The following is a 27156-nucleotide window of genomic DNA, read 5'->3' as shown; positions in this document are numbered from 1 at the left end:
GAACTGGGCTTCAGTCAATCAGTCTAAAGTCTATTTTCAATCTTCATTTTAAGGGAATGAGGAGCCAGCAGAGGAGGTGGAGCTGAAGAAGAAGAAGAAGAAGAGGGGCTTCACAGCAACCTTACGAAGAGCTGTCAATGCCGTCAGACGCCGCTTCAGCTCCCGCGTCTCCCCTATGCCGGGCTAGAGGGACCAGCTCCCTCCAGCGCTGAGGGCTGTGAGGCTAACAAGCCACAGTGTTAGCCTCACAGCCTTCAGCTGCCAACCGGTCCGGCTGCTCTGCCCAGCCTCTGGCTCCTTGGGTTTCTGGGACGACTGGTATCAAGACAGCCTGGCCTTGATGATCATAACTAATCAGTTGCTCTGTCAGATGTTGATCCCCTGTGGAGAGGAGGTGAGGCCCGGGGCGCCGGCGGGTCCGGGATGGTGGCCCTCAGCGACATACCGGCCGTCAGCGGGGCCGTGCCTACGGATCCCCGCAGTCCAGCAGCTGACGGTTGGATACCACGCAGCTCCACGGCCTCAACATCTCCGGTCCCTTGCGCCCGGAGCAGCAACACACCGGCCATCAGCGGGACCGTGCCTATGGCTCCTCACAGTCCAGCAGCTGATGGCTTGTTGCCCAAGCGGGTAACCTCTTCTGTGGGTTCGTTTGCCCCATCATGCAGCTGGTAAATCTGTCCATCAGGCATTCTGTTGTCCCGACCAACTGGAAGGTGAGCACGGTGAATCCAATCTACAAATCTGGAAGCAAATATGAAATCAACAACTACAGACCAATCAGTATTCTTCCTGTCATCTCCAAAATAATAGAAAAATGGGTGGCTAAACAGTTAGTAGAACATCTCAATAACGGTTATACAGCATTACACCCGATGCAGTTTGGTTTCCAGACTCACCATTCCACAGAGTCGGCCATAAGTATGTTTGTTGAAACATACTTAGTTAAGATCCTGTAATAAACTATGTGAAATTGAAATTATTATTTGATCCGAACTGGGCTTCAGTCAATCAGTCTAAAGTCTATTTTCATCTTCCTTTTAAGGAAATGAGGAGCCAGCAGAGGAGGTGGAGCTGAAGAAGAGTGGCCTACAGCTGTATAATATGATCCCAATTGATACATTGTTGCTGTATGCAGGTCATACAGATTAACCAAATAAACAAAAACAAAATAACATGGTGTTTCGTTATTATTATTATTCATTTATTATTTTTTGTCCGTGTGGACCGTTTATATGCTTGCTATATATGCGGTTTACTTCCGGTATAAGCTAAATGCTAACAACAATGCTTAAACAATATTTTTCACACCATGCTCAGTTTTGAGCATTGGCAAGTTGATTTTTTTGCATTTTCAAATTGGCGAGTTGCCCGCCTCAGTCCAAAAAATAATTTTGTCGCCTCTTCACAAATCAGTTGCGGGCGTATGAGAGTAGACTTCCTCTTGGGAACACCAAGTTTCTTTCTGCTGATTCATTCTCAAACATGGCCTGTCTTTACTTGTGGAAGTACCAGAGACGTCAGAGAAACCGACGCAGTCGTTTAGAATTCATAATATCATCCGGAGGCGCACACAGCTTTTGTTGTCTTTCTTTAGGATACGGTGATATGGCGACAAACTATGATGAATAAATATGTCTAATGATTCATAGCTTGTAATATTTTATAAATTACATACTTCTTATTAGGTGAGTACCTACTGCATGCAGCGCTCAACTATTGTTCTTCTGAAGTTTTTATTCTTTCTTTCTTTCTTTATTATATTAGATTTTATATATTATATATATTATATATTATTATTCTCTACAAACGTTGGGACCTATCTTCTTCACAATTCTTCACAATTTTTCACCTAGAGACTCCATTCCTATTTTAAAATGTTTAGATTAGCTTGGAATCACACGCTTCCTTTTTGATTTTTTTTTTTGATTTTGAACCTGTTAAGATATTCTACTTGAAAAAATATTATATTATTCCCATTGTAGAAAATATTATTTTCTACAATGGGAGTTGATGGGAGGACGGCGGGGCCGTCCGCCCATTCTCTGACACTTCAACCACCTCAGACTTCGTAACTTAGTCAATTTCTAACCGTTACCCTCCGTTCAACCGTTTAACAAGACAACTCACTTGTATCTTCCATATTAGGAAAATTCTATTCTATACAGAATTTCAATATAATTTATACTTTTTTCCGAATCACAGTTTAACAGCTTCACAGACCTGTAACTCAAATCTCCGCGCCAGTTGTAAGGACGAAAGTTAGAGAGTTGTTGTAAGAGCTGTAGAGGAAATGTGCTCAACATGTTGAAAAATATGTTGATAGAATATAGAATATGTTGATAGAATATATGACAAAGAATAAAATAAATATATATGATATAGCACTAGCAGTGATTTTTTAGTTACTTAGTTACTAGAGTACATAATGTTAAAAATGCTGAAAAAATGCGGAGGACACGTCTGAAAACAGCTATAGACAAACTGCTTACTGTCTTTTTCTAGCTACTCCGAAGACCGGTGGAAGAGGTCTTCGGAGGTCTTCTTCAGCTTCCTCTGTGAAATGGGCAAACCTCCTGCCATGCTGTAGAAAAAGATCATGAAAATCGAAGGGGTAATACATTTTTCCAGTTTCTATCATGAAACAATATGAATATGTATTTTCCTCATGATGAATGGAGAACGCTTTTCACTCTCACTTGTGTTTTCCTACTCATGCTGTCCATTTCTGGGCTCAGCTACACATTACTTTTCAATATGCAATAGAAAATATTAACATAAAAAAAATAATTAATTATATATATATATATATATATATATAATTAGTAGGGTCAGAAAACATCGAACATGCACCTGGAGGGGTATATATAAGCCTATATATGTAGGTATATTATATGTAGGTACAACAGGTGTCACATTTGCACATTTGACCTGTGGACACCCCTCTGCTGGACTGTAACGTGTGTGGACTAACCTTGAGTAGAGTAGATTACAGTACAATGCAGAGTAGAGTACAGTTAAGGAGGGGAGGAGAAATACGATTTGAGGGAATTGAGAAATGTGTTAATAATCTCGGTGGTGTAGCATTACCTTGCAGTTTCGTTAATCTAGCTCGTTAGTTCTTAAAAAAAATAAGAAGACAAATGATTAGTACAATTACGTGTTATATGGGTCTTTCATTTAGTACTCTCCTACTCAACTCGACTACTGTACGACCCATTCAAACTAAAAGGTACGTTTGTGGAATTTCGACGAATGTGCTGATGGGATCTCCGTTTCATCTGGGTAAATATGCTCGTGCCCGCCACATGCACGCGATCAGGAACCAGATGGCTTGGGAACCATTGGCAGTGTAACACCGGTTTTCGAGTCTGACTCAAAGCACACGTGAAGTGTTTGCCGAATGCCAATGGATAGTCGTTCTAGTGTGAAATCGCAAAGCTTTTGGTTAAGTGTTACTTACCGACAAAGGTGAATCGGTAAGAATGCATTTCAATGTTAATGAGACGATCAGCCACTCCTTGTTAACGTTCTCAATTTGTAAACAAACCTCTTCATTGAGAGCATTTTAACCGCTCAAGTAACTTACAGGACTTCGATATGATTTCACATTGTATGAAGCGATTTCGGATATGCGGTGAAACCAGATCAATACTAGTACAATGCAGAGACGTCGGACAATACATCGCCAATCGTTACAAAACAACGGTTTGTCCCAATGACGAGTCCGATCCAACCCGAATGTTATTGGAGCTCTGCGTAGACGGATACTATGTTGCACCTGGCCAGGTACACACAGACTTATTCCAGCGGGGAATGTGCTGCAACTATGGACCACTGGGGGTGGAACTGAAGAAGAACCTGCTCGAGCAGTGGTGGAGTTCTATTAAACGGTCAAGAACGCAAGTGTTTGGCATTAGCACTTTGACCACCGGGGACGATAAGTCTGGAGAGGGCAACCCTAGTTTGGACGTTGAACGCCTAAACCAACTTCTTGATGCAGATGAGTTGAACAAAGCCCAACGGATTCAGAGGATCCTGATGCTTCTTCGGCAGTCAACATCTTTAAGAACGAACCTTCTTCAAGGTAGATCTCAACCCGCATCATGTAAAGCAATTTATTTAATAATTAGTAGAGAGTAGGCCTATGTACATAGCTGAAGGGATTCCTACATTGAACATGAATGTATTTTTTTTAAATCTGATATTGATTCAGGAGTTTCCGAATTAGGAGGTACCTAAAGTGCATCGTCACTACACCTTCTCAATCTGTTTGTCTGTTACAAAAAATCATTTTTTAGTTGTCAGTTCTTAGTATACGTTCATGGTTCCAGGTGCATTGGAACAGTACAGCTCTTGGTTGGAGCTGGTGAATAGGAAGTTGCCGTTTGGCTTAGCTGAGACTGGCCTGAGTTTCCAACCATTGGATGGATCCGGTAGGTGAGAACTAATCTATTTCCATACTTCTTTCTATACACTCCTAAACATGAAATTTATTTTAATCATAAAATTTCTTTGTCAATGGTGTCAATTACGATTTGCCTACATGCTGAACCCAACTATCCGAATAGCGTTTTGTGAGTAATGGTTTTAGTCAAATGCTTTTCAATGTTGCCTCCAGTATCATGTGACTAGGGTGCAGCAACCGTAGGCCTATATTGAATTAAAGAATATGCATCCGACTCTGCAAGGCTGTGTCTTAAAATGACATGGGAAGTGTTGTGGTTCTGCCAGCCGAGTAGAAGCTACCTACGCGTCCCTGGTGTGGTTCTGCTCTCCGCGAAGCTCCTCCCAGTGGCTGGACCACTGGGCACGCTTCAGGCTCCAGTGGTGGAGAAAGGTAGGTCTAAGTCGATGCTGGAAGAATGTCTGTTTTATCATAATTGGTTATTGCTGCTACTACTACTAATACCAAAAACTGTGTAAGAGACGGAGATCAATAAGCACTTGGGGCAAAATTGTTCTAGAAAGTAAGAGCATTTTAAAATGTAATATGCCAGGCTATACATTCTATTTAGGTATCTATTTTTGAATGTTATATGCTAACTTTACGAAATGTGCTTTGATACGTTTAGAGGAAATCCAGTGGGCAGTACTTTGTGAGTCACATGTTTTTGACCCATCTCATTAATTTTTCCCGTCTGTTCAGTTTGCCCTGGCGCCATCAGAATTCAGCAGCCGGGACGTCCCAGAGGAGGAGCTCCAGGAGGGGGCCTCTCGAGGCATGAAGATCGTTTACGCGTTCCCGTGGGGACAGGAGACCCTGGAGAACCTCTGGAGCCTAGGGGATTCTGAATTACTGCAGACACACGGTGGTGTCCGTGCAAAAATACAGGTCAGCCTGCCGTCCAATTTTTTGCAACCAACTCTCATGGACATGAGTGTAATGCAATTATGGAACTATTTTCATTATAACACTTGTAGTCAGTAGTCACACATTAGTCCTTCAGCAGTGCCTTGAAAGTGGTATTAGAAAAGGTTACTATTTATTTGTAATTATTAGCATTATGGGAGTTGGTGCATGCCAACAAGGTTATACATGTTGTAGTTCAAGTTCTAAAACAATTAAGTGCAGATTCTATAGAGCTAGGTACCTCCTTGCCTCTATAGAGGTACCATACATGCCTCCATAGACGTACCACACCTACCAAGCAAATGTGGACTGTGATTTTGAGCAGGCTGTCAATAAATCCTTCAAATACCTACATTTAAAATGTAATTAATCTATTTTAAATCCTAGTTTAGACAAGCAAACTCTTCCCTCAATTCCCTAAACTGTAAGGAAAGACACTCCCTCTAAAGAAAAGTCAGGCACCCTGCCAGAATCTTTCTTGGATGCTTTCTAAATCTTAGTGCTAGCATTAAGCTACTCTTCCCATGCAGTGCAGTAACTGGAATGGTGTATTACCATTTTGACGTTCAAATATATTTCAATAAAATATGTATGTAGATAAATTAATGGAGCCCAGAGAGGCTGGAATAAACACAACAATGTTTCTATTTTTCGAATGCTAGTGTTTTGATGGCCAGAAGTTGGTAGTACCTCACGTCATCTCGGTCGCGAGCAACATGGACCGTAGTATGATGGCCTACCTGCACAACTCCCTGCAGCTACTGAAGAAACACGATGGCAAGCAGAAACTGTATCGGCGGAAGGTGAACATTAGAATGTGTTATCGGCGTAGTTCAGCTTTACATCTCTTGGTTTTTCATTATTTTACGTCATGCGTGTCCTGAGTGCTGATTTGTGTTGATGCTAGGTGTTGAAGCTGCATCCGGTGTTGGCTCCAGTCAAAGTGGCCTTGGACATGGGCAGGGGAGCTACGCTAGAGCAAAGACAGGTCACAGCTATGTGCTTTAATGGATTAGATCTTTAATTATAAGCCAATCGCTGTAAATTGATGGCTGTGGTCTTCCTGGGATCATCCTAATTGTCTGTCTGTCTTAATTGTTTGATTTCTAGGTGTGTGAAGGCTTGTTGCAGGAGTTCCTGGATGCTGGGATCTCTGCATGGCCAGGATCTATAGATACTACATCATCTGTGGAGAAGCTAAACACCAAGTAAGACTATCAAACAGTCAATGATGGGTTTAGCCAAATTACAAACGAGCCAAGCTAAGGCTCTCTCTCTCTCTCTCTCTCTCTCTCTCAGGTATGATGAGATGGGTGTTCTCTTCACTATGGTGGTCGATGAAAACACCCTTGAAAGTGGGCTGCTCCAGGTGCGAAGCAGAGACACCACCATCAGGGAGTTCAAACACATCTCGGAGGTGAAGGGCTTCCTGCTCCGATACATGCGAGCCGCCCACAACATGTGAACAACCATATCCTCCTGGCCGGAAAAGTTGAGACCACACAGCAAGTTGGAGTGCCAGTGTGGTTTAGTGGCCTATCAGTAATATTTTGGTGATGCTTGTCACTGGAGGTTGTTTTGTGTACAGCTTAGTTTTGCCAAAGTTTACCTCAAACTGTAGTTTCCATTAAAAAACATTTTTTTCCTAAAAAAAAAATCGTTCTTATTGTTTGTTTACCAATCTACACCACAAGCAGTGGAAGTATTTTTTTAAATATAATTATGAAATCAATCAAAACTATAAGGAAAAACTAAATTATTCAATGTTATTGACGCATTTAATCTTTTAGGCTACATAATTGGTTTACTAATTTCTGTAGATTGCGAAGTCTCGTGAGCTTTGAGTTGTACGAGACGTCACTCCCTCTACCACGATTGGCCCGTCTTTCCTTACCAGTGCATGTGAGTGCTGCTTAGCTACTAGCATTTGAGGATGGCCGAAGACAAGCAGAATGAGGCAAAAATTGCCTCAATGGATGAAAATAAAGAGAATGTATCCGACCCAGGAGTTGGATTGGAGAGTATCCTTTCTGCACTAAACGTCCCGTCATATGTGGATTGTAATTGTCTTTGTTATGATCATATTTGTCGACTAGCCTCATTATAGGCTAGCTAGGTTGGAGATAAGCTAACTTGTGCTACGTGTCATTCTGAACCGCCTTGCTCATTCAATGGTAATCGTGTAAATGTACTAAAACGAGTCCGTTATATACTCTATATTTCCTTTTTAAACGTCAAATCACGAAATGGTTAATACGAATAGTGTCTCCTTTATATGTAATTTACAACAAGCCCTTGGTAACTGCTGTTCTAAAGCTAGCAGCTGCATTCAGGTTGAGGACTACCAACTGTTGGATTTCTTAGTTGGGGATTTCTTATTAGCAAATCTTCCGGGTGTGTTACATTTATATGAACATTTATATGAACGTAAGTTTCCCATAACTACAATTTGCAGTTTTGCAAATCATCAAGGATTCTCAGCAGCAGCACGGCCTCAGACATGGAGACTACCAGAGATACAGGTCTGTTATGTCTAAATGTGACCGGTTTGTGATAAATGTAGTATACGTGATATCTTTGATCACAGATGGCTACATTTACTATGTGGCTACAACATACTGTTATGTTTAAGTGTAGTTAAGAATGCTCACTCTTAAAATACTGTCATACGTAAAGCATTGTTTATTTGAATGTCTATCATACAGATACTAATGATTGTTGTGGATGATTAAAATTATAATCTTGGTATGATTCTAATATTAACATTTTCTATGTGACCAGGGGCTACTGTTCGCGGCGGCTGCGACGGTTGCGCAAAACTCTGGGCTTTAAGATGGGAAACCGCCACAAATACACTGGCAAGAAGATAACCGAGGAGATGCTCTCAGACAGCAGGTTTGGAAGCTGTCCATAGCAATTTGACGTGTCCCAAATGAGTGGTAGACCCACAGTGATAAATGCAAGGCTGTACACAGCGTTGTTCTCGTTAGGCTTAGGGAATGTGACACGGCGCCTCGCCCTTGTGGTGCTCTTCTAGGTATCTGCTGCTGGTTCTGATGGAGGCGGAGAGGTCCTGGAGCTACGCCATGCAACTGAAGCAGGAGGCCAACACGGAGCCCCGCAAGCGCTTCCACCTGATGTCACGACTGCGCAAGGCAGCCAAACACGGCCAGAAGCTGGAGAAGCTGTGCGAGAGCCCCAGCATCGACGCAAAGACCAAGCTGGAGGCCCAGGTACACGCATGGGTCCCTGTGCACCAGAATCCATGCGTCTAGAACTGGCTTGGGTTAGATTGTATCACCTAAAAACACAGCATGCACTGCTAAATGAGTTGTATGTAGTGGTGGCAGTGTACAGTGGATCTTCTATTAAACGATGATGCATAGCGTATCATCATTTAATGCAAAAGATTTCCAGTAGTTTGTTTTGTTTGTTGTCATTTTGTTTTGTGAAAGTTTGTATGGCCGCTTACAGAGTATGCAATTTGCTACCTTCACTCAATCAATTGATTGTTTTTTGTAGGCCTACACAGCGTACCTGACTGGCATGGTAGAGTTTGAACTGCAGGAGTGGAAGCCAGCCATGGAGGCTTTCAACAAGTGCAAGTAAGAATTTTACAGAATAAGAAAAACTATATATGGTTGAAGATAAATATTAAAGTAATGAATGCATGAATGGAAAACAAATATATTAATATATGTGTTTGTGTGTCAGGACCATCTATGAGAAGCTAGCAAGTGCCTTCACTGAAGAGTTGGCAGTGCTGTATCACCAGCGTGTGGAGGAAATCTCACCCAACATCCGCTATTGTGCTTACAACATTGGTGAGTACACACTAAGGCTGCTGGAACGGATTTCAGGAGACTAAATTGACACTAATCAAATGCTGAAATTACAATTTGAATGTGTCTTGTTTCTTTATGTTGGCTAATGTAAGCGAATCTCGCCCATCTCGTCTTGGTCTAACCACATCTGAAAGCGAAATGCTTTTGTCTCATCACGCCTGATGAACACTAAAGTCTATGCGCACGTTTATAACTATTTACATCAGCCGCGATGCAATAAATGAAATAACCACCCAAAAAACGTAACATTGTTTAGTTGAGTATGTCAGGTAAAACACACGAGGGCGCCATAGTCCTCACCAGCTGTGATTACCAATGTATGCTGTCGGTTTTATGCTTGTTTACATTTAACAATGCGGTATCACAAGCATGTTATATTTTATGTGGTTCATATTTTTCATCTTATGTGGTAATCAACCATTCCTCTTTATTAGTGTGAATGCTGTATCAGCATTTACACTCTAGATATTGTAATATGTATTAGTGTGAGTGCTGTATCAGCACTTTTTTTGGCCGCCTACTACTTCTGCATACTTTGAGCTACATGGTAGCTATCCATTCAACTATCAAAATGTTCGGGGTGCCCCAGTGGCTCACTGGGTACAGCGATACCATTAAGGCTCAGTCCTTAACGCAGCGACCTGGGCATGATTCCTGCCCCTGGTCCTTTGCTCCATGTCCTCCCCTCTGTCTCACATACCTTCAATCTATCTCACTCTATCATGTTATGAGAGTGTAATGGCTTTTGTTTGGCAGGTGACCAGAATGCTATTAACGACCTGATGCAGATGAGGCTGATAGGCGGTGGAGGGAACATGATGGCAGAGAAGCTCGAGGTCAGTCCTGTTCTTGTTTTAATTCAAACTTCAACACATTCATGGCCAGAAGAGCCAGCATATGACATGCACACATTTGTACCATTGATTCCATTGGTCCAAACTGTACCAATTGCAGACCAGTTTCATCAAACCACGCCCCCAGTGCCACTTGGGTCGTGACGTCAGACTACCTCGGGAAAGGAAGTCTGATGTCATGAAAAGAACACCTGCGTTCAGCAGAGTGGACAGAGTGGACACATTTTTGGGGATACATTTTTGATTTTGGGGATAATGGCAAAAACATAAGGATTTTACCTCTTTTTCTTCTAAATTGATTTCATTAACAGGGAAATAATTGCATAGCATACTTTGTTGAAGATTATATAAGACTAATTACCACGTTTAAAACCAAATAAATGTGGTTTTGGGGATACTCTTCTCCTTGTCCCTCATAGGGCACCATTGTTGATGGTACCCAATGAGCAATAGACAACATTTTGATGGGTCTTTAAGAGTGTTTAAAAAGAATGAGGTGCCCACACACTGCTGTATCTCCCATATATTTATTGGTGCTGCAACGTTTCGACCCGGCTGGGTCTTCCTCAGGCAAATGGCATTCAACAATGGCTCAAGCATATATATAGAGCACAGACATGGTCAGCTGATCATGCATCAGCTGAGCTCATTTGAACTAATTATAAAGGCCTTGATGGACCCGAGTACCACATTTGCCATAGTCGCCACATAAGACCATAGTGATAATATTACATAGGCTATACACGATATACACACAGACAATAAAAAAATAAACACTCTTTAAGAGTGTTTGCCACGCAATAAGTCTCATCGAACATGGAGTTGGTAAGATGTAAATGATCCAGTTGAATAATGTAGGAAAATGCCTCCCTACATCTCACCAGACGAGTTGTTTTCTAGGCACTGATCACCCAGACCCGGGCCAAGCAGGCCGCCACCATGAGTGAGGTGGAGTGGAGAGGACGCACGCTGCCCGTCAAGATCGACAAGGCCCGCATCTTCCTACTGGGGCTGGCCGACAATGAGGCCGCCATCGCTCAGGTCAGTCTGTCGCTGGTTAAAGGTCAATGCATGAGTCCTTTTAGGATCCATTGTTGTTTCTGAACCTTTGCGTCAGTCACCCTGTGGTTTCCTGTAGTCGTGTTATGTATACAACAGGATGAACCCACAATCTGTTTTGTCAACATCATTTTCTGTACCATTGTTTGCTTGGTAGCAATACAACAAATTTTATTTTTCTTAAAATGCACATGTTTAAGTGACTGTGACTCACATTTATTTTATTTAAAGGGCCCCTATGTTATTTTTGACCCACTTTCTTTTCTGTATGATGGATAGATCTACCTACCTAGCGGATAGTACCAACTAGGCCTGGCTGTTCTTTAGGCCCATCCTGAGTACCAATCTTTTTAATGTGTGATCAGCCAATCTGATACGAGCACACATTTTTTAAATAATCAAATGTATAATAATTGGATGTTTCTTATTAAATCGTACTCATCTTAGTAAGTGATTATGAGTTATTGTTTGTTTGTTGAGGCGACAGAAATTACGCAATGGCATGTTAACACAGCTCACTATTAGTTTTGACTTATTGAGCATAGAACCACACGATTTTCAGTAATCTGTAAATTTAGACATAAAGCAACTTTGACAAAACATCACTCACAAAAGAGAAGGAATCAGTGGGATTTCTGTTTATTGGAATGAGTCAGGCCAACATACTCTCATTTGCACACTAAGGAAAGGATAATACCATAGACTGTATGGATAACACCCAACAGATTTATTCCAACATATCAAATGAAACAGTATCACCTTTGCCACTCAGCACGTATCAACATTCGCAGGCAGATAAAATAAGGGCTACAGGGCAGAAGCGGCTGTTGTATTCTAGGCTTTGTATGTAAGAAATAATGACGTGCGGCAACATTTGTCTGTAGGCTAAACGGGAGATGCTTGTAATGTAGCCTACCTTTTGCTTCCTGTGATGATATCCAGTTATACCTATGCGTTGCATAGGCTATCACTTTGCACACAAGACCATGGCTGCAGGTCTCTTTTTAACATCCGTCCCCATTAAAAGAGAGCGGTCTAAGGCATTGCTTACAAGCTTAGACCGGGGGTCCAGCCACAGTGGTTAGCGCTAGTTATCAAGTATTTGTTTCAAGAAAGCCTTGCTTCACATTGTAGGAACCATGTTGACATTAAAGTACTATGGCTGCAATCGTTTGGCTTTACTGGCACTTGGGTTATGGCGTTTAGAGACATCATTATATTGAGTCGCTCACCTTCCCTTGAAGTGCCGCAGCAGCAAGTTGGTTTCACATAGAGCAGAGGGAAGTAGCGGGGGTCATCCTTGTCGTATGGGGTTACACTTCATGAACTTTAGTTTCAACTAACATGGAGATGTGTGAATAACGACACGTCTAGGTCTACAACTTTTAGTGCAAACTTAAATAAGATTCAGGCTGGTTATTGCATCCTATAAACGAGATCAACAAAAATAAATGTATGTGGTTAAGTGAAGCCTACCTTTTATTGTGAGTCACTCGTTTTGATAAAAAACGAACTGTGGTCGTTTCCAACTATGTGCACATAGAAAGTCATTTAAAGCTGTATGTAATGGTCTATATGTCAGTTTAAGCTGTATTTTATACAGTCTATATTAGGTCAGTTTAAGCTGTGCTTTATACAGTCTAATGGTGTTATGTCCACACCACAACCCCCCTGGCCACACAGCTTTTTACCTGCTCATTACTGTTGTGTTACTTATTACTGAGCTGCTGGGATACAGTTTAAAACAGTAAGTTTAACGGAATATCCATTGAACATTTTGAAACGTGAGACCTCTCTGACTTAATTGCATTTTAGCTAGGGTATTGTTTAGCAGGGTACTTTGTAATTCGCCTGTTGTGTAGAAATATTGACTGGCTCTATAGCCTTGCCTAGAGTTCTATAGAGAGGAATACGGCTTCACTTGGAAGCCAATCAATTGAATTGTTGTTGGGATTGGATAAATCTTTTTTGCCGTCATCACGATTCATATCTATAACATTCATTTGATGAAATAGGTTACTAGAGCAAAAAATATTTAAAATTTTGCTCTCAAAGTGCACCAGAAGGATGCATTTAACTTTAAAAGTACAACATTTTCTTCCGGGGGCGTATGCCCCTAGACCCTCAGAGGGTCCGATGTCATCCAACCATTGTCTCACAAAATAATTTGGGAAACACTGGGGGTACATTTTGAAATGGCTTGTAATGGCTAATCAACCCTACATGTGGTGGTAAAATGATGGCCCTTTAAGGACTTCTCCAACTCTATTCGCTATCTATAAAAATGCCCCAAAAATATAAATGCCGTCATTCCGTGAGCTCCCCGACAGGTGGAGCTCTATTTCACTCCTCCCTGAGTCAAGCCCAGGGCGACGTTTCCTCCTGCACTTGCTGGAGACCTGTCCTCACAACTTTCAGTCACACCCATTGACAAGTCAGTGCTGTGGCATGCAGCACCCTGCATTGCTGTGCTGCATTCTGTGCATTCTGGCTCTCTCATGAATACTGTGGCCTCACCCTGCTGCTCTCTGCTGTGGCTAGATTACAATCGTCAGTTTCGGAGTCTGTCTTTTGTGTGGTACATCTTAAGCCTTTCAGCCCGTTGAGAATGTAGAACTGCTTTTAGATCCTATTTCAGTACAGTTTAGGGTTTATATACCAAATAAAAGACCTATAGCAGCTCCAGCTGGAACCATTGATTGTCCATATTTATTTTTTTGAAAGCTAATCGTAAGGGCCGGACATTTTGGCAGAAGTCCAAGTACATCATGAATGCGAGACACTAGAGGTGACCACAAGGGAAAGCAGTCTACCGCAACCGCAGAATCTTTGAACGAAGGGGATCGACAAATGCCAGTAGCGGATGAGAAACCTCTGACCAGTAGGCAGAAAAGACACTGGTCAATGTTTCCCTATCGTTCTTCACTTATAGACTGTGCAAACATGATGCGTTTATAATACTGTCCGCAATCAGATCTTTGACAACATTAAGCGTCAATATGTCGTATGAATTGACGACAATCGATTATATCAAGTTTCCGTTGCGTCAACAAAACGAGCGACATAATTTGTGGGAGCATCGTCGTGAACGGGGGCGTAATCCAGTGTTTTCTCTGCACCTTTCCATCAGCAGCACTACAGAGGTCTGACAGGTTGGGCTGGTTGTTAGGGCGTTTCTCGGGTGTGGGACCATGACCAACACTCACTGGGCGGATGAGATTTTTGACGCATGATGAAAGGAAACATAACTTGAAACATAATTATTGTTAATCAGAGCGTGTCCTCATAGTAATTCATGTCTTGGTCTTGATGATGTAGCTGATTTATATTCAAAGGCAAATTGGGATCCAAATTCCACAACTTGGTTTAGTTAGTTATAATTCATTGATTTTAGACTGATTGATTAATTTTAACTATAGCAAAAGACCCCAAAAAAACCTGACATTGCATAGTTGTTGTCTTCTTTTTAATTTCAAAGTATCAGGTGTCCAACTCCTAGAAACCAACTGGAATCTCAATCTTTTTTTTTGAAAATGTAATGAATAATGATTACAAAAGATACCTGAAACCTGCTTAAGTGCAGTTTCTGTAATTGTAACAACTGTGACAACTTGTTGGCCTTCGGATTGGTTGAGTCAACATTTTGGAGTATTTGTTGCAGATACATTTTGAGAGGATTGTAGTACTGTAAAATTCTGAATCAATGTAAATATACCGTAACCTAGGCTCATGGACATTTTGTTTTTCTGCGTATCATCAAATACAACAATGTATTCCATAATGACAAGATTAATTACCAAACATGCCCCAAAAAAACCTTTCTACCATCACAATCACTAACAGTCCAAGTCCCTTTGCATCAGTAAATCTCTAACCTGTCTGTTCATTGACAAAATGCCTGCATCGGTTTGCCTGATTGACTTCACCTTGCACTGCCCTTTTTATATAGTTCAAAATTTTTGTGAAAAAAAAATTCTCTCTGTGAGAAGTTCCACACTGCGCAATGGGGAAAGTCAATGTTGTCAATTATTATAAGGGGAGTATATTTTGTGTCCATGGATTTTTTTTGGATCACTAATCACAAAAATGTTGATCAGGTGGATTATGATTCAGCTGTGATGCATAGTAAATACCACCACCACATGCCCAGAGTCTACGTGTTTCATGACAAGGCAGAGGTTGGTGCTTATCATGCAGTACAATTGTCCCATTCAGACAGACTGTAGGCCTGGAAAATCAAGTCTCCGTTGACTGATTGCCAAGTTCTATCTCCTTGGCTGATTGGACAAGGAGATGGAAACGCACTGTACACATACCTTGTACACATTCCTTGTTTACTTGTGAGACATGTATCATTGTTGCATTCCAAAAGAACAGTGACAACTGTTTTACATTCTAGTGCAAGTCCAACCTTCAGTAGTAAATATCGGTTAGTTCTACCATAGTAATCTTAGTTTTGCCCAAACCTTAAAAAGGATCAATAAGATGGGTGTGAGTTTTAAGACATGTTGGCCCGAAACTATGGTGAAATGACAATACATTTGTATTGTAAAAGTTGTCTTATTAGTCCCTCTATAGCAGAGCTCCCTAGTAGGCGGACCCAGACTTAATTACTGAATTACTGAGAAGTATTACATTTTGATGGAGCGGTTCTAGTTTTACTGGAGCAGCTTTTCCCAACCAAATGGCACTGGTTTAGCGGCCCAGGCGTCTCTGATACCAATGGCATGCATTGTAAAGCGTCTCACGTGATGCTACTCAGCCGATAGAATCTGTGCATTCCGATAAGCATTTTGACGCGAGTCAGTGAGTGAGATACAGAAACAAACAAGGGAGAGATTAAATGAGAACTGTCTGAAAAACATGGAATGAAACATGCAATTTAATTAAGCATGTTGTAAACAGTACATGCAGACAGACTCTTACATGTTTACTCTTCACACGGGTAGCAAAAGCAGTGTCATGTTCCAAGACCACGCCGATTGAACGTGTTGACCATGGTCGGCTCCATCCAAAATAAACACTTTGCCGTTGCATTGCTGTTGCGTTTTAAATAGGTTTGTTCGACAGCGATTAGTGACGGATTTGTATTTTCATTTACAACAAATGCCGTCATATGCCATATATCCATGTCAGGAGGTCAGGAAGGTATGAGAAAATGTATTGTTGATCAAATTGGTTGAGACTGTTGGAAGATGTGAAATGGAGTTGACAGTGCGTCTTAAACAGTGCGGTTTTAAAACATGATGCACTTTGAGTCTGCCTCGTGTATGAAAAGTGCTATATAAATAAAGTTGCCTTGCCTAAAACAAACCAAACAGCATATTTTCAAAGATGCCTTTGTCTTTCTATTTCTGTATGAATATGCATTTCCTCAACTGTAGACCGTACAGCTTTCTGCTCTTCTGGTTTGGTAGGAATTTCCCATTTCTGAACTTTGGATATTTCCGGCGCAAAGCCACAGTCTAGTTGGCCTTTTACAATATTGGATGTTGTATGGATTCCTTTTTATAACCTGCCTAATCCTGGGCAGTAGAGGAGGAGGTGGTACAACACAAAGGGGCACCCTTGCCATCCAGTCAATCTTTTTCTACAGAACCATTTCTCCCAGGTGCACGTTTTGAGTCCCGACTCCGGAGAGTCAATGTGTCCGATGAATACTGACGGCCACTCGAGGACCTGTGCTGAAGTAAACGCCGGAACTCATGATGGTGTGTTTTTTGCTCTGGTTTGGTCCCTGGTGAGCAGGCGTCCAACGAGGACACCAAGGAGCACCTGTACGAGACCATGCTGTCCGAGTGCAGAGACACCATCCAGGCTGTGAGGGAGGAGCTCAAGGCTGAGGTGAGGATGGCCTCACACGGCACGGCTCCAGGCTCGCCACACAATAGACTTAATAGACAAAATGTGAACTTCGAGGACCAACCCCTGATCTATGGCCAGTGAAGTGCCCATGTAGATCTATGCACATCCAGTGTTGTTGTCCTGTTATTTTATGCTGGTCTCCCATCATCTGTCCACAGAAGCAGAGAGAGCGGGGCCCAGATGCAGACACCGGCAAGGTGTCCAACCTGCAGTTCCTGCACAGGTAAGAAAAACAAACAAACAGTTGAAGTGTCCCTGACAACATAAGCTCATGCTGCATTTCCATCGCCCGAAGTACAATGCTTCCAGTACGATTGAGTGTCTCTGTGGGGCTGTGCCGGGAGGTGGGGTTGGAGTTGTATTGATTTGGTGCCGTGGTCCCCGCTCTAGCTACCTGAGCTACATCAAGCTGTGCACGGTGGTGAAGAGGAATGAGAGCATGGCCCACACGCTGCAAGCCAAGCTGAAGGACCCGCACAACGACGAGAACAAGCGGGGGCCCAAGCCCCAGGACCTCATCCGCCTGTATGAGATCATCCTCCAGGTACAGGCAGCACACGCACCGAAGCCCGCATACGCTTCACCCTATAGGCTCCAACTGAGGGTATGTTGGGACTTCTTTCTCAATATTTAGTGTTCACTCTCTGGCATGTTCTCCCCCCCCCCCCCCCCCCACAGAGTCTGGCAGAATTGTCCACCCTACAGGGACTGGAGGAAGACCACACCTTCCAGAAGGAGATGGCCCTCAAGACTCTTGTCTACAAGGCCTACAGGTAACGCACTCGCTCTCATGTACAGCTAGCAGTGAGGTGCTTCCTTTATCTGCTCCATCCATCGATAAAATGAAATGACAATAAGTAAGGAAGTAGATAAAACTGGGATTGCAAGCAGGCACACATGGTATTGACAGCCCACGCACCGCCTATCCCAGCGGCCACCCTCTTCAAGCAAATCACAGCTGTACTCATTTCTCCTCGACGCAACTATTCCTCCATCTTTGTTCATTAGCACTGTTGGCACGCACAAATGTATAGAATTTTACACAACTGCCATTTCTTTCTTTGACACATTCAAAACCATTCCAACGATTTTTATTCACGAGTGTCTGCAAATGTACCCCAAATATGACAATATGATTGAGCAGTCCATCGCGGAGCTATAGGCATTACCAATCCGGAATAATAACTAGGACTGCGGTATTCCCACACACGCACCGCCTATCCCAGCGGCTGCTCTTTTCAATCACGGGTGTACTCATTACTCCCACACGCAAAGATGCTTCAGGCAGTGGAGCGTCTTTCACTCACACATACAGAGACAAACTATGTACACCTGTTATGAGCATTAGCACTTAGCATTTTTGCAATTTTTTTCAAACTAGTGCTGTGACCTCATTCTTTTAGTTATTGACACATTTTTTCTTTTTACAAGCGTGTTTAGGAGGGTGGCCTCTATGTGCATGGCAAGTTTCTGCTTCCTTCTGGAGCTGCCTTGATAGATAGACTTGACTGGTTGATAGAATAATGTTGGCAAATTAGCCTATATTGAATTTGCCATAACTCGACAATTATTGACAACACAATAATGATAGCAATCCCTAAAATAACGATAGGTATCCACAGATACTTTGTGTAACACTTAGTAATACTAGGCAAGGAAGAAGATAAAAAAAATAAGTGAGGAGACAGTCGGCCCACGTTGTCCCCACTGAGTGTCCCTGGCTCCGTCCCCCAGGTGCTTCTTCATCGCCCAGTCCTACGTGCTGGTGAAGAAGTGGAGCGAGGCCCTGGTCCTGTACGAGAGGGTGCTCAAGTACGCCAAAGAGGTCCAGTCCAAGGCCAAGAGTCTCGGCGAACAGGTTCGCCCCGACGCAAACCACACGTCACCACGGCTTGAGCCTCGCCAGAACCGCATCCTCCCATTGCTAGAGAGAGACACACACACACACACACACACACACACACACACACACACACACACACACACACACACACACACACACACACACACACACACACACACACACACACACACACACACACACACACACACACACACACACACACACACACACACACGTCTGATGTACTCGTTGCACGGGAAGCCTCTTCAGCTGCAAGTTGTTTTGTGACAACGTTTTTGTACCCGTCTTCAGTCATTTGTGTACTAATACAAATTGTTCTTGTTTTTTTTTTTTTTTTCTGTCAAATGAAGGAACTGCCCGACGTTCAGGAGCTGATCGCTGAGGTCAACGCTGAGAAGTACTCCCTCCAGGCCGCCGCCATCCTAGGTAGTACCACCGGACGGGCGCCCTAGCCAACGCGCCATATCATGCCTTGTATCATTGGCACACTGAAACGTCTTTCACTCAGATGTTTTGTCTTTTGTCTTTTTATTTTTTTTGATAATCACCATTTCCATTTGTCGTTTCAGACACGGAGGAGGTGAACGAGGCGCCGCCCGACCCGGTGAAGGACAACACGGTGAGCCGCCTCTCTGGGGACATCGTCACGTCTACGGGGACGATGTTTTGGAAGCTTTGATTTTAGCTTTTTCAATCACCGTTGTATTTATCTTGTTCTCGTTCAAATTGATAAGCTCAGTATTTATTTAGTTTCAATGTTCTGCCATCAATGTGGTCAGAGTTTTGATTTGACTTATTTTATTGTATCAAAGTGCCTTACACACACATGAGAAGACATGAGAATACAATTGAGGATTGAAACACAAAAAGTCTCTGACTTATTTCCATTGTGGTCCTCGCACAAAACATCAGGACAAGACAGACAATGCAAGTCAGCGTTCTTTTCTCCGCCCTTTCTCCGCAGCCTCTGTGCGACCGATTGGAGACCTTCCGGCTGGACCCGGCCCTCGTGGGCAAGCAGCCCAACCTGGTGCACTTCCCCCCGGGCTTCCAGCCCATCCCCTGCAAGCCCCTGTTCTTCGACCTGGCCCTCAACCACGTGGCGTTCCCGCCGCTCGACGACAAGGTGGAGCAGAAGGGCAAGGGCGGCCTGACCGGCTACATCAAGGGCATCTTTGGCTTCGGCAGCTAAACCCGTCTCCAGAGCCACCAGTCCGGGCATCAAACGGCAAGCGCCCAGGCCCCACTGGTCAACTGAAATGTTGATTTTTTTTTTTTTTTCTTTTTTTTTCTTTTTTTTTCTCCCCATGTTTTATTCTCACCTTTTCGGGGGGGTGTCTTATCAGGAGTATTTATGGCCAGAGTCCTTGAACCCATTGAAGTGACCTACATCGATCCAAGGCCTTTTCTCCCCTGATCCCCAAGGTGCCGGTGGTGATCCAGCTGCATCTGCACTCACCGCCGGTACCGATAGCAATATCCCTGTGCAGCCTAATTAAGCCGGTTTGGCACAATTCTTTCTTTTAAATGTTTTCATGAAAGTGTACCCTTTGTTTCTTTTCATGAAATACGAGAGGTTTTTCAGTGAGACTCTCTGATAGTGTAGAAACCTGGGTTGACACTGTTATAAGTATACATAATCATGCAAGAGAAAGCCAAGTGAATGGGAGGTGTTCCTCCTGGTGGAGACCGGTTGGTTATCTGCTCTCGTTCCGCGCTCTCCTGAGTAGAAGGATGAGAAGAATGAATGGCATCCTCATTTTCAGTAGTTATCATGCAGTGGAGAGTCGCCTGCATGTGTTTATTATCATTTTTTTATCAGGCCACCCAGCACTCTGACCACGTTTATGCCAACTAGAAGGACAACTCATTTAACCTTAAAACGCTACAGTGAACACTTTGGTTTGATGTTGGACCAACCTACTTAACACACAGAGCCTCTGCATGCTATCTTTGAAGTTTGCTTGGTGGTTATTTTTAAAGCCGCTCCTGCAGCTTAGCCGTCTGAAACTCGTAGTGTGAATATACAGTGTACCTTCTTGCCAAAGACCAGGGTATGTTATTGGCATCAAGCACTGTTCTATCTATTCAGAAGGTTTGGGGGACTATATTATATTTACATTTAAATACAGGCGGACTCTGCCTACTTTAGTTTTCAGTGCCGGATGTATGTTTAAATGTACTACTCTGCCATTATTTTGTGTTCGTTATCATTTGCGTGTGCCCTGCATCAATGTCCCCCTTTTCACCTGGGTCTCCAACTCCAAGCCAGCTCTCCTCATGTGGGGTAACCTTGGCACTAGTTCTAGTGTCTGTAGACAGAGTATTCTGTAATCCATCTATCCCGGAACCCTCTCACTGTAAGCGCTGCGCTTTTGCTTTAATAAGGTTATTAAAAACTCTTTACACTTTATTTTTAATTAATGTATATTATCTTCTTCAGTGGTCGGGCAGAAGTTTGTGCTAATTATTTGCATTGTACCTTCCTCAGTGTGGGATGGGTATTTTAATTGACGTTTGAGTTCTATTGGAAACTAAGTAGCCGTGTAATGCCCCAAAAAACAAATCAATGAAATAACTGCTAAGAATGTTTAAATGAATTTGATTTTGAAGGCCTTCAATTAAATAAATGGGACATTTTCTCCAAACATGTGTTTTCTGGTGCATTTGATTGTCATGATCATCAATTCAGGACCAAAATCAGAGTCATCAGAAGTCATTTTGGATTGTGTCTTGTTTTTAGTTTTTTTTTTTTTAAATATATATCTTGATGCCAACATTGTTGAATTTAGTTTCGCCTTCTGTTACACTGGAAGGTTGGGCCTATACACACCGGATAACTCCTCAATCGAGGAAGTTGTTCTTGAGTCACTGGGGTGTGGATGTATAACAGCATGGAATACCACAGCAAGGTGCGCACTGCATAGTTTGCTCATAACCCATTTTGTTAAGTAAATTCATTTGTTATTGACAATAGTAGTTGCTTGGCTGCACCCTATAAATAAAGTTTATAAACTATACTGATTATTATTATTTTTAAACCTTAAGGCACCAGATTAATTCAAGTTTCCCAGCCAAACTAAATATCTGCTGAACTATGCACCCAGTAGGTATATAAATTACCAAAATATTCATACTAACATAAGTCCCTATACTGGTATGAGTCTAGCGGCACTAGATTCATACCATTTTTTTCATAACACTTTTCTTGGGAGAGGTAGAACTCTTTTCCCAAGTCCACCATTAAGTGCCAAGGGCACTATTTATATTCTACCCTCAGCCCTCTTGTTCCTTGTAGTAGGTAGCAAACTGCCACATAATAGTGACAGTGTTCATATTACGCATTGTATATTCTGTTAACCAGACCAACTGGAGATTGTTTCAGCCTAGCCCATCATGGTCCTATCCCTTGCTATGCTTTTCTTAACCACTGAAGACTCACACCCCGGTCAGCCAGAACACATGCAGTGAATGCACATGGATGGAATGAATGAATTATATCCAAAATGTCCAATTTCATCTAATTGTATCCACATTATGGAACTGAGTGACTGGATGGGGACGGGGGGTGGGGGTGGTGGCCGACACAAGAGGGGTCCGCTTTTGCAGCTGGTGCACTGCAGGTATGATCCTGAAAAAAGAATGAATGAAAATACTATTTGCATAACTACAAACGCATGGAGACGGGAAACAATGATGTCCCTGAGCAACAAATATTTCTCCAGCAGTTTGACCTTTGACCGTCAAGTGTGACTGAGAGGATACGAACTGGAAGTTCAGTTGGTTCAGTTGGATCTTAATTGGGAACTTTTCTACATTTCACCTTGTGACGACTGAAGGGAATATAGTTTCAATTGGGGATGCAGAGGATGCAGAGCATGCATGAACTACAGAATGATCAAATATAATCCAGGAATATAGTTAATATCTGTTCTAATATTTTTTCCTACTCTAAGGGGACACTGGAATATTGCCACAATAAACAACAAAAATCCTTTTACCCTCCGCACCTACACAAAAACACCCATGGATCAGATTTGAACACAACCAAGAATCATTCTGAACTAGCACAATAGGGAACATGGCAATAGTTATTTTGCTAGAGCTAGCGCAGTTGCTATGAAAGCCACCGAACAGCATTCCAGTCCCTGATCCTCCATTGTTGACATATTACAGAGACGCCCTCACACTGTGACTGAGTGACGAGCATGCCTCAGTACCACAGAGAGAAACCCTAATACTGTATCAAGCAGCACATTCGCTTTCTGCTGTCTTACTACAAAATGACCGGGCCGAACTGATGGTGAACTGAACCTCTTTATGTTTCATCAATCATTCTAATCTTCTGCATGGCCTGGAAATGTTGATTAGGGAAGTTGTCTTGAAAATGTTACCACCAGATTCTATATTCTGATTGAATTGGGCATTGCATCAACGTAAGTATATAGTCACTTTCATGGTTATAATGCTATGTCAAAATGTGAATGCCTTGACTCTAGACTCTAGGGTGGATTTAAACTGTATAGCTACATTGCAGACTCCAAGATTGACATCTCTGTGTTTCTCTTCATGTCCATTTTTAAGTAATTCCTAATGAAATCACCAAAGGTCACAGACTCCTGTCTTTCAGATGAGAAATTAAACCGAGGTCCTGACCCAAGATCACTAAAGATCCCACGAGACTCGTCATTAGCGTAGGGTTGCTATCCCCTGTGTCCTAGCCACATTCCTTACCTGACTCTACACCAACATGGCCACATGATCACCCCCTGGTTTCAAATCTGATAGAATCACTCCTAACCTCTCCATCGTGAGAGCCAGTGTGTGTGGTGTGGTCCTAAACTCACCTAGTAAAGTGCTTTGGCTGACTTGACAAGCGCTGAATGTTAATGAAATGGATTACTGTTCTTATTATTACCTAACCAGCATGTCCCCCTATGCCAACAACTGTTGCTGTCACAAACATTTAGTTGACCCCCCTGCCATCCACACTAGGACAGGTTCTCACCCTTTTCGTGCGGCAAGCTAAAAAGGTTCTTTGGCCCTAGTATTATTATTATATATTAAGTATTTTTTAACAACCACCTATAACCCCTTAAATGCCCCTTAGGCCTATTATAGGCAAATCATTCACTTCTCAAATGTTTACCTGTCTGACCTCCATAACATCTGATCAAATGTTGGTGGTGTGCCAAACATACTCGATATTATAAATATAAGGTTGATTCAGTATTAAAAGTGAAGTGTTACAACATTCATGTGTTTTCATGGCAGCAGGTGAGCTCTCGACCAAATAAACAAACAATCCTTTTTTTTTTTGTGAGCCGCTGCACGAGTGAGTTGGACAACAGCTACTGTATGCTGAGCACACACACACACACACACACACACACACACACACACACACACACACACACACACACACACACACCCCTGCATGCAGACGGCGGTATGTCAGACTCAATGGTGGCGGTGGGTGTGGTGGGCCAGGGCGGGGCTGAGGGAGCAGCCCGCGGCGAGGTGGCCCCGTGTTGAAATGAGAGACTGCGGGCGAGAGACGAAACAAGAACGGTTCAGATGGTGTTTTGGATTGTGCGGGGAGAGGCTGGGGAGGAACGGGTTATTCCAGTCCTCACCAGACCAGGTAGACGGCCCGGGAGGGAGCTCTCCTGTCCCCCCTGGGCGTGGCAGGTTGAGCCAGATGAGCCCGGTGTCTTCCTTTACCTCAGTGCTGGCAGTGGCCTCGATACGCACACACCTTCAACCGCCCTGAGCTGAGATACAAGGAGGAGGACGTCCTGAGAGTCGTGTTCAGAGTCTCCGAGGCAGCGAGGAGAGAGAGAGAGAGAGAGAGAGAGAGAGAGAGAGAGAGAGAGAGAGAGAGAGAGAGAGAGGTGAAGGGAGAGAAACAAGACCAGAGGACCCCCATCGGAGGAAGAGAAGGAACTCTTTGAGACAAAGGAAAGGAGAGAGAGATTGTGTTGGGGATTCACCAGGGATCTAACCCAGGGACCCTCAGGATGTTGAAGAAAAAGGGGAACACCGTGAAGGTGCCCGGGAAGATCAGCAAGTGAGTTCAACCTGTCCTCCGTGTGTGTTTGATGTGTTTGAGAGCTGTGTCACTCACGTGGGAGTACCTAGATGTGAAAGTAACCGTTGCTGCCATCCCTGTGGTCCTTTTACTGTATTCTCCATCCTTCACTATCGTGCATGTTTTCAGCGGGCAAAGAGGTTGTTTTTAGGGAAAGTTAAATCAGATGTCACATGTAAACAGATAGAATGATAGAGTTTCACGTTCTCATATCTATTTGAGGTGAAAATATAAATATCTGAGGATCTGAGACAACACAAGGGTGGCTTAAGAGGGACCTTGAGTGTTCTCACCTCATCTCCAGAAACGAGGACTATCGTTTGATAATAGCTCAACTCTGCATCCCCCTTCAAATATAGGACCCTCTGTAAGAGTACAGGACAGATTGTGTTCTTCATTCTTTCTGGCACAGTTTACTGATAAACCTATATTATGAATGAGAGCATAGAGAGCCTTCCCTGAAAGGCTTGTCACTTGATTCAACAATTCATTCCATCTCTTCGGCATAACAGATGATACCAAACTCACTTTCTTAACCACTTTGAACATTAAAAGGGAATAATAGGATATTAGGAAGGTTCATTTTGATTAATAATATACTTTTGAATTGCTGTGTAACTGGGATCAGTACCAGTACCATCACCATCAGTATTGGGATCAGCACATTTATTTTGGACATGATTATATTTACTATATATACTAAGATTTGGTGAGGCACTTTAAAAGTTCAAAACACACTTTAAAAGTGTGAACAGAGTTTATTGTGGTGACGTACTGCCATTACTGCTGTGTGAAGCCCTGCAGGTATTGGGCTATTAGGGTGTGATTATATCTGGCAGCTTTTAAACCAACGGTCATATAAAGGAGTGGAGGACTTCATTGTTATATCCATTCTTTGTACAACTGTCGGAATCATTTGGGAAGGCAGCCTCTGAGAGGACTAATTAGTCATCTCAGAGAGGGACAGGACCATCAAGTGTCTGACACCTTTACTGCTACTGCCATTGGCCTGATAGCTTCCCAATGTTTTTGTGAGGAGGTAGAACAAGTTCAGGTCAACGCAGAAGAGGGCGGTAGAGCTGCTTTTGTTGTCTCGCGTGTAAACACTATGGCTTCGTCGTTAAAAACGTGTGCCTTTAAATCTTTAAAGGGAGACAACATTTATACACATAATGTTTAACTGAGGAAATCTAGACTTGACACGTTATGTCATTCTAGATAGCCCTTGCAGTCTGATAAAGTAGGACATCTAAATGTGGGCAGTTAAAGAGTGTGTGTGTGTGTGTGTGTGCGTGCGTGCGTGCGTGCGTGCGTGCGTGCGTGCGTGCGTGCGTGCGTGTGTGCGTGCGTGCGTGTCTGTGTATGAGTGACTCCCTGTTGATACTAGTGTTGCACGTATACTGGCATCAAATTACCCTATGTTGCTCATGGGTAGATCATGGCAATCTTGTTTTGTATCATTTCTGATGACATATCAAGGCCTGTTGCCATGGGAATTTAAACAAGATGAGTAAGACGTCATCAAAGAGATCGGGAAGACAGTTGAACAATGCAGCCTGACCTATTGAATGTGACCAAAACGGATGGCCTTTTGTGCCTTATCCCATATTCATTGAAAGAATAAAGCCCTAACTATTTCCATACAACAAATGCCACCAAACAGCATCTGCTACATCAACATGCAAAGTGACATTTTTATGAACTTTCCTCTGAGAGGATACATTCTGCCAGAAACACACACACACACGCACACACACACACACACACACGCACACACGCACACACGCACACACACACACGCACACACACAGAATGTTAGAATGTTTAGCAGGTTGCAGGGATGAACTAACCTGTCTGACCTGACAGGCTGTAGATAAGGGCTAACTTCTAACTTGTATCTTCATACCTTCGAGTAGCCAATTGTTGCCACACACAACAATACGCCACCACACCACCACCTCCTTTTTATGGCCGTCCTTTTCTCAGCCCTTTCCCCCAAACCCACAGCTCAAAGGAGCCCCGGGGGGGACTGAGCCCTGGGGGAATGGGTCATCATTTCACATACTTCAGAACGAAAAGTGACCGCAGTAAAAAATAAACAGGGTATCAGAAACAGCTTTTGGTGTTGATATGGATTCATTGAGACTTGAATGAATGAATCAAAGTACTAGGAGTACTTTGATCAAAGTAAAGCATTAGACCAAAGTATCAACATGAGGGGATCA

At 42.9% G+C, this 27156-nt stretch overlaps 3 protein-coding genes across 3 annotated transcripts in view; all 3 read left to right on the top strand.

Annotated features, from left to right (window-relative positions):
• Positions 1 to 3365: 3365 nt before the first annotated feature.
• polg2 (polymerase (DNA directed), gamma 2, accessory subunit) lies at positions 3366 to 7250 on the top strand. Its single transcript, XM_084465683.1, has 8 exons — positions 3366 to 4087; positions 4335 to 4440; positions 4735 to 4840; positions 5150 to 5335; positions 6016 to 6156; positions 6261 to 6341; positions 6464 to 6561; positions 6653 to 7250. Exons 1-8 carry the CDS (start codon positions 3601 to 3603, stop codon positions 6816 to 6818), a joined length of 1371 nt encoding a protein of 456 aa, XP_084321809.1. The 5' UTR covers positions 3366 to 3600; the 3' UTR covers positions 6819 to 7250.
• Positions 7243 to 20100, top strand: srp68 (signal recognition particle 68). The gene is made up of 16 exons (XM_084465682.1): positions 7243 to 7374; positions 7809 to 7875; positions 8135 to 8248; positions 8391 to 8586; positions 8876 to 8958; positions 9068 to 9177; positions 9955 to 10034; positions 10953 to 11093; positions 16860 to 16955; positions 17135 to 17199; positions 17367 to 17520; positions 17655 to 17749; positions 18711 to 18834; positions 19191 to 19266; positions 19410 to 19459; positions 19805 to 20100. The coding sequence occupies exons 1-16, from the start codon at positions 7287 to 7289 to the stop codon at positions 20030 to 20032; spliced, it is 1767 nt and encodes a 588-aa protein (XP_084321808.1). The 5' UTR covers positions 7243 to 7286; the 3' UTR covers positions 20033 to 20100.
• A 4760-nt stretch (positions 20101 to 24860) lies between these two features.
• evpla (envoplakin a) overlaps positions 24861 to 27156 on the top strand; it is a gene marked incomplete at both ends in the record, with an annotated part of 15834 nt that continues 13538 nt past the window's right edge. The window contains one exon of the mRNA XM_084465704.1: positions 24861 to 24910. Within this exon, the coding sequence (XP_084321830.1) occupies positions 24861 to 24910 (50 nt within the window). The remainder of the gene's footprint in view (positions 24911 to 27156) is intronic.

This window comes from Micromesistius poutassou (assembly GCF_964030765.1).
Source record: "Micromesistius poutassou genome assembly, chromosome: 3".
NCBI classification, from domain to species: domain Eukaryota; kingdom Metazoa; phylum Chordata; class Actinopteri; order Gadiformes; family Gadidae; genus Micromesistius; species Micromesistius poutassou.
The sequence above is the reverse complement of the archived record's forward strand: the minus strand, read 5'-3'. Positions and strand labels throughout refer to the sequence as shown.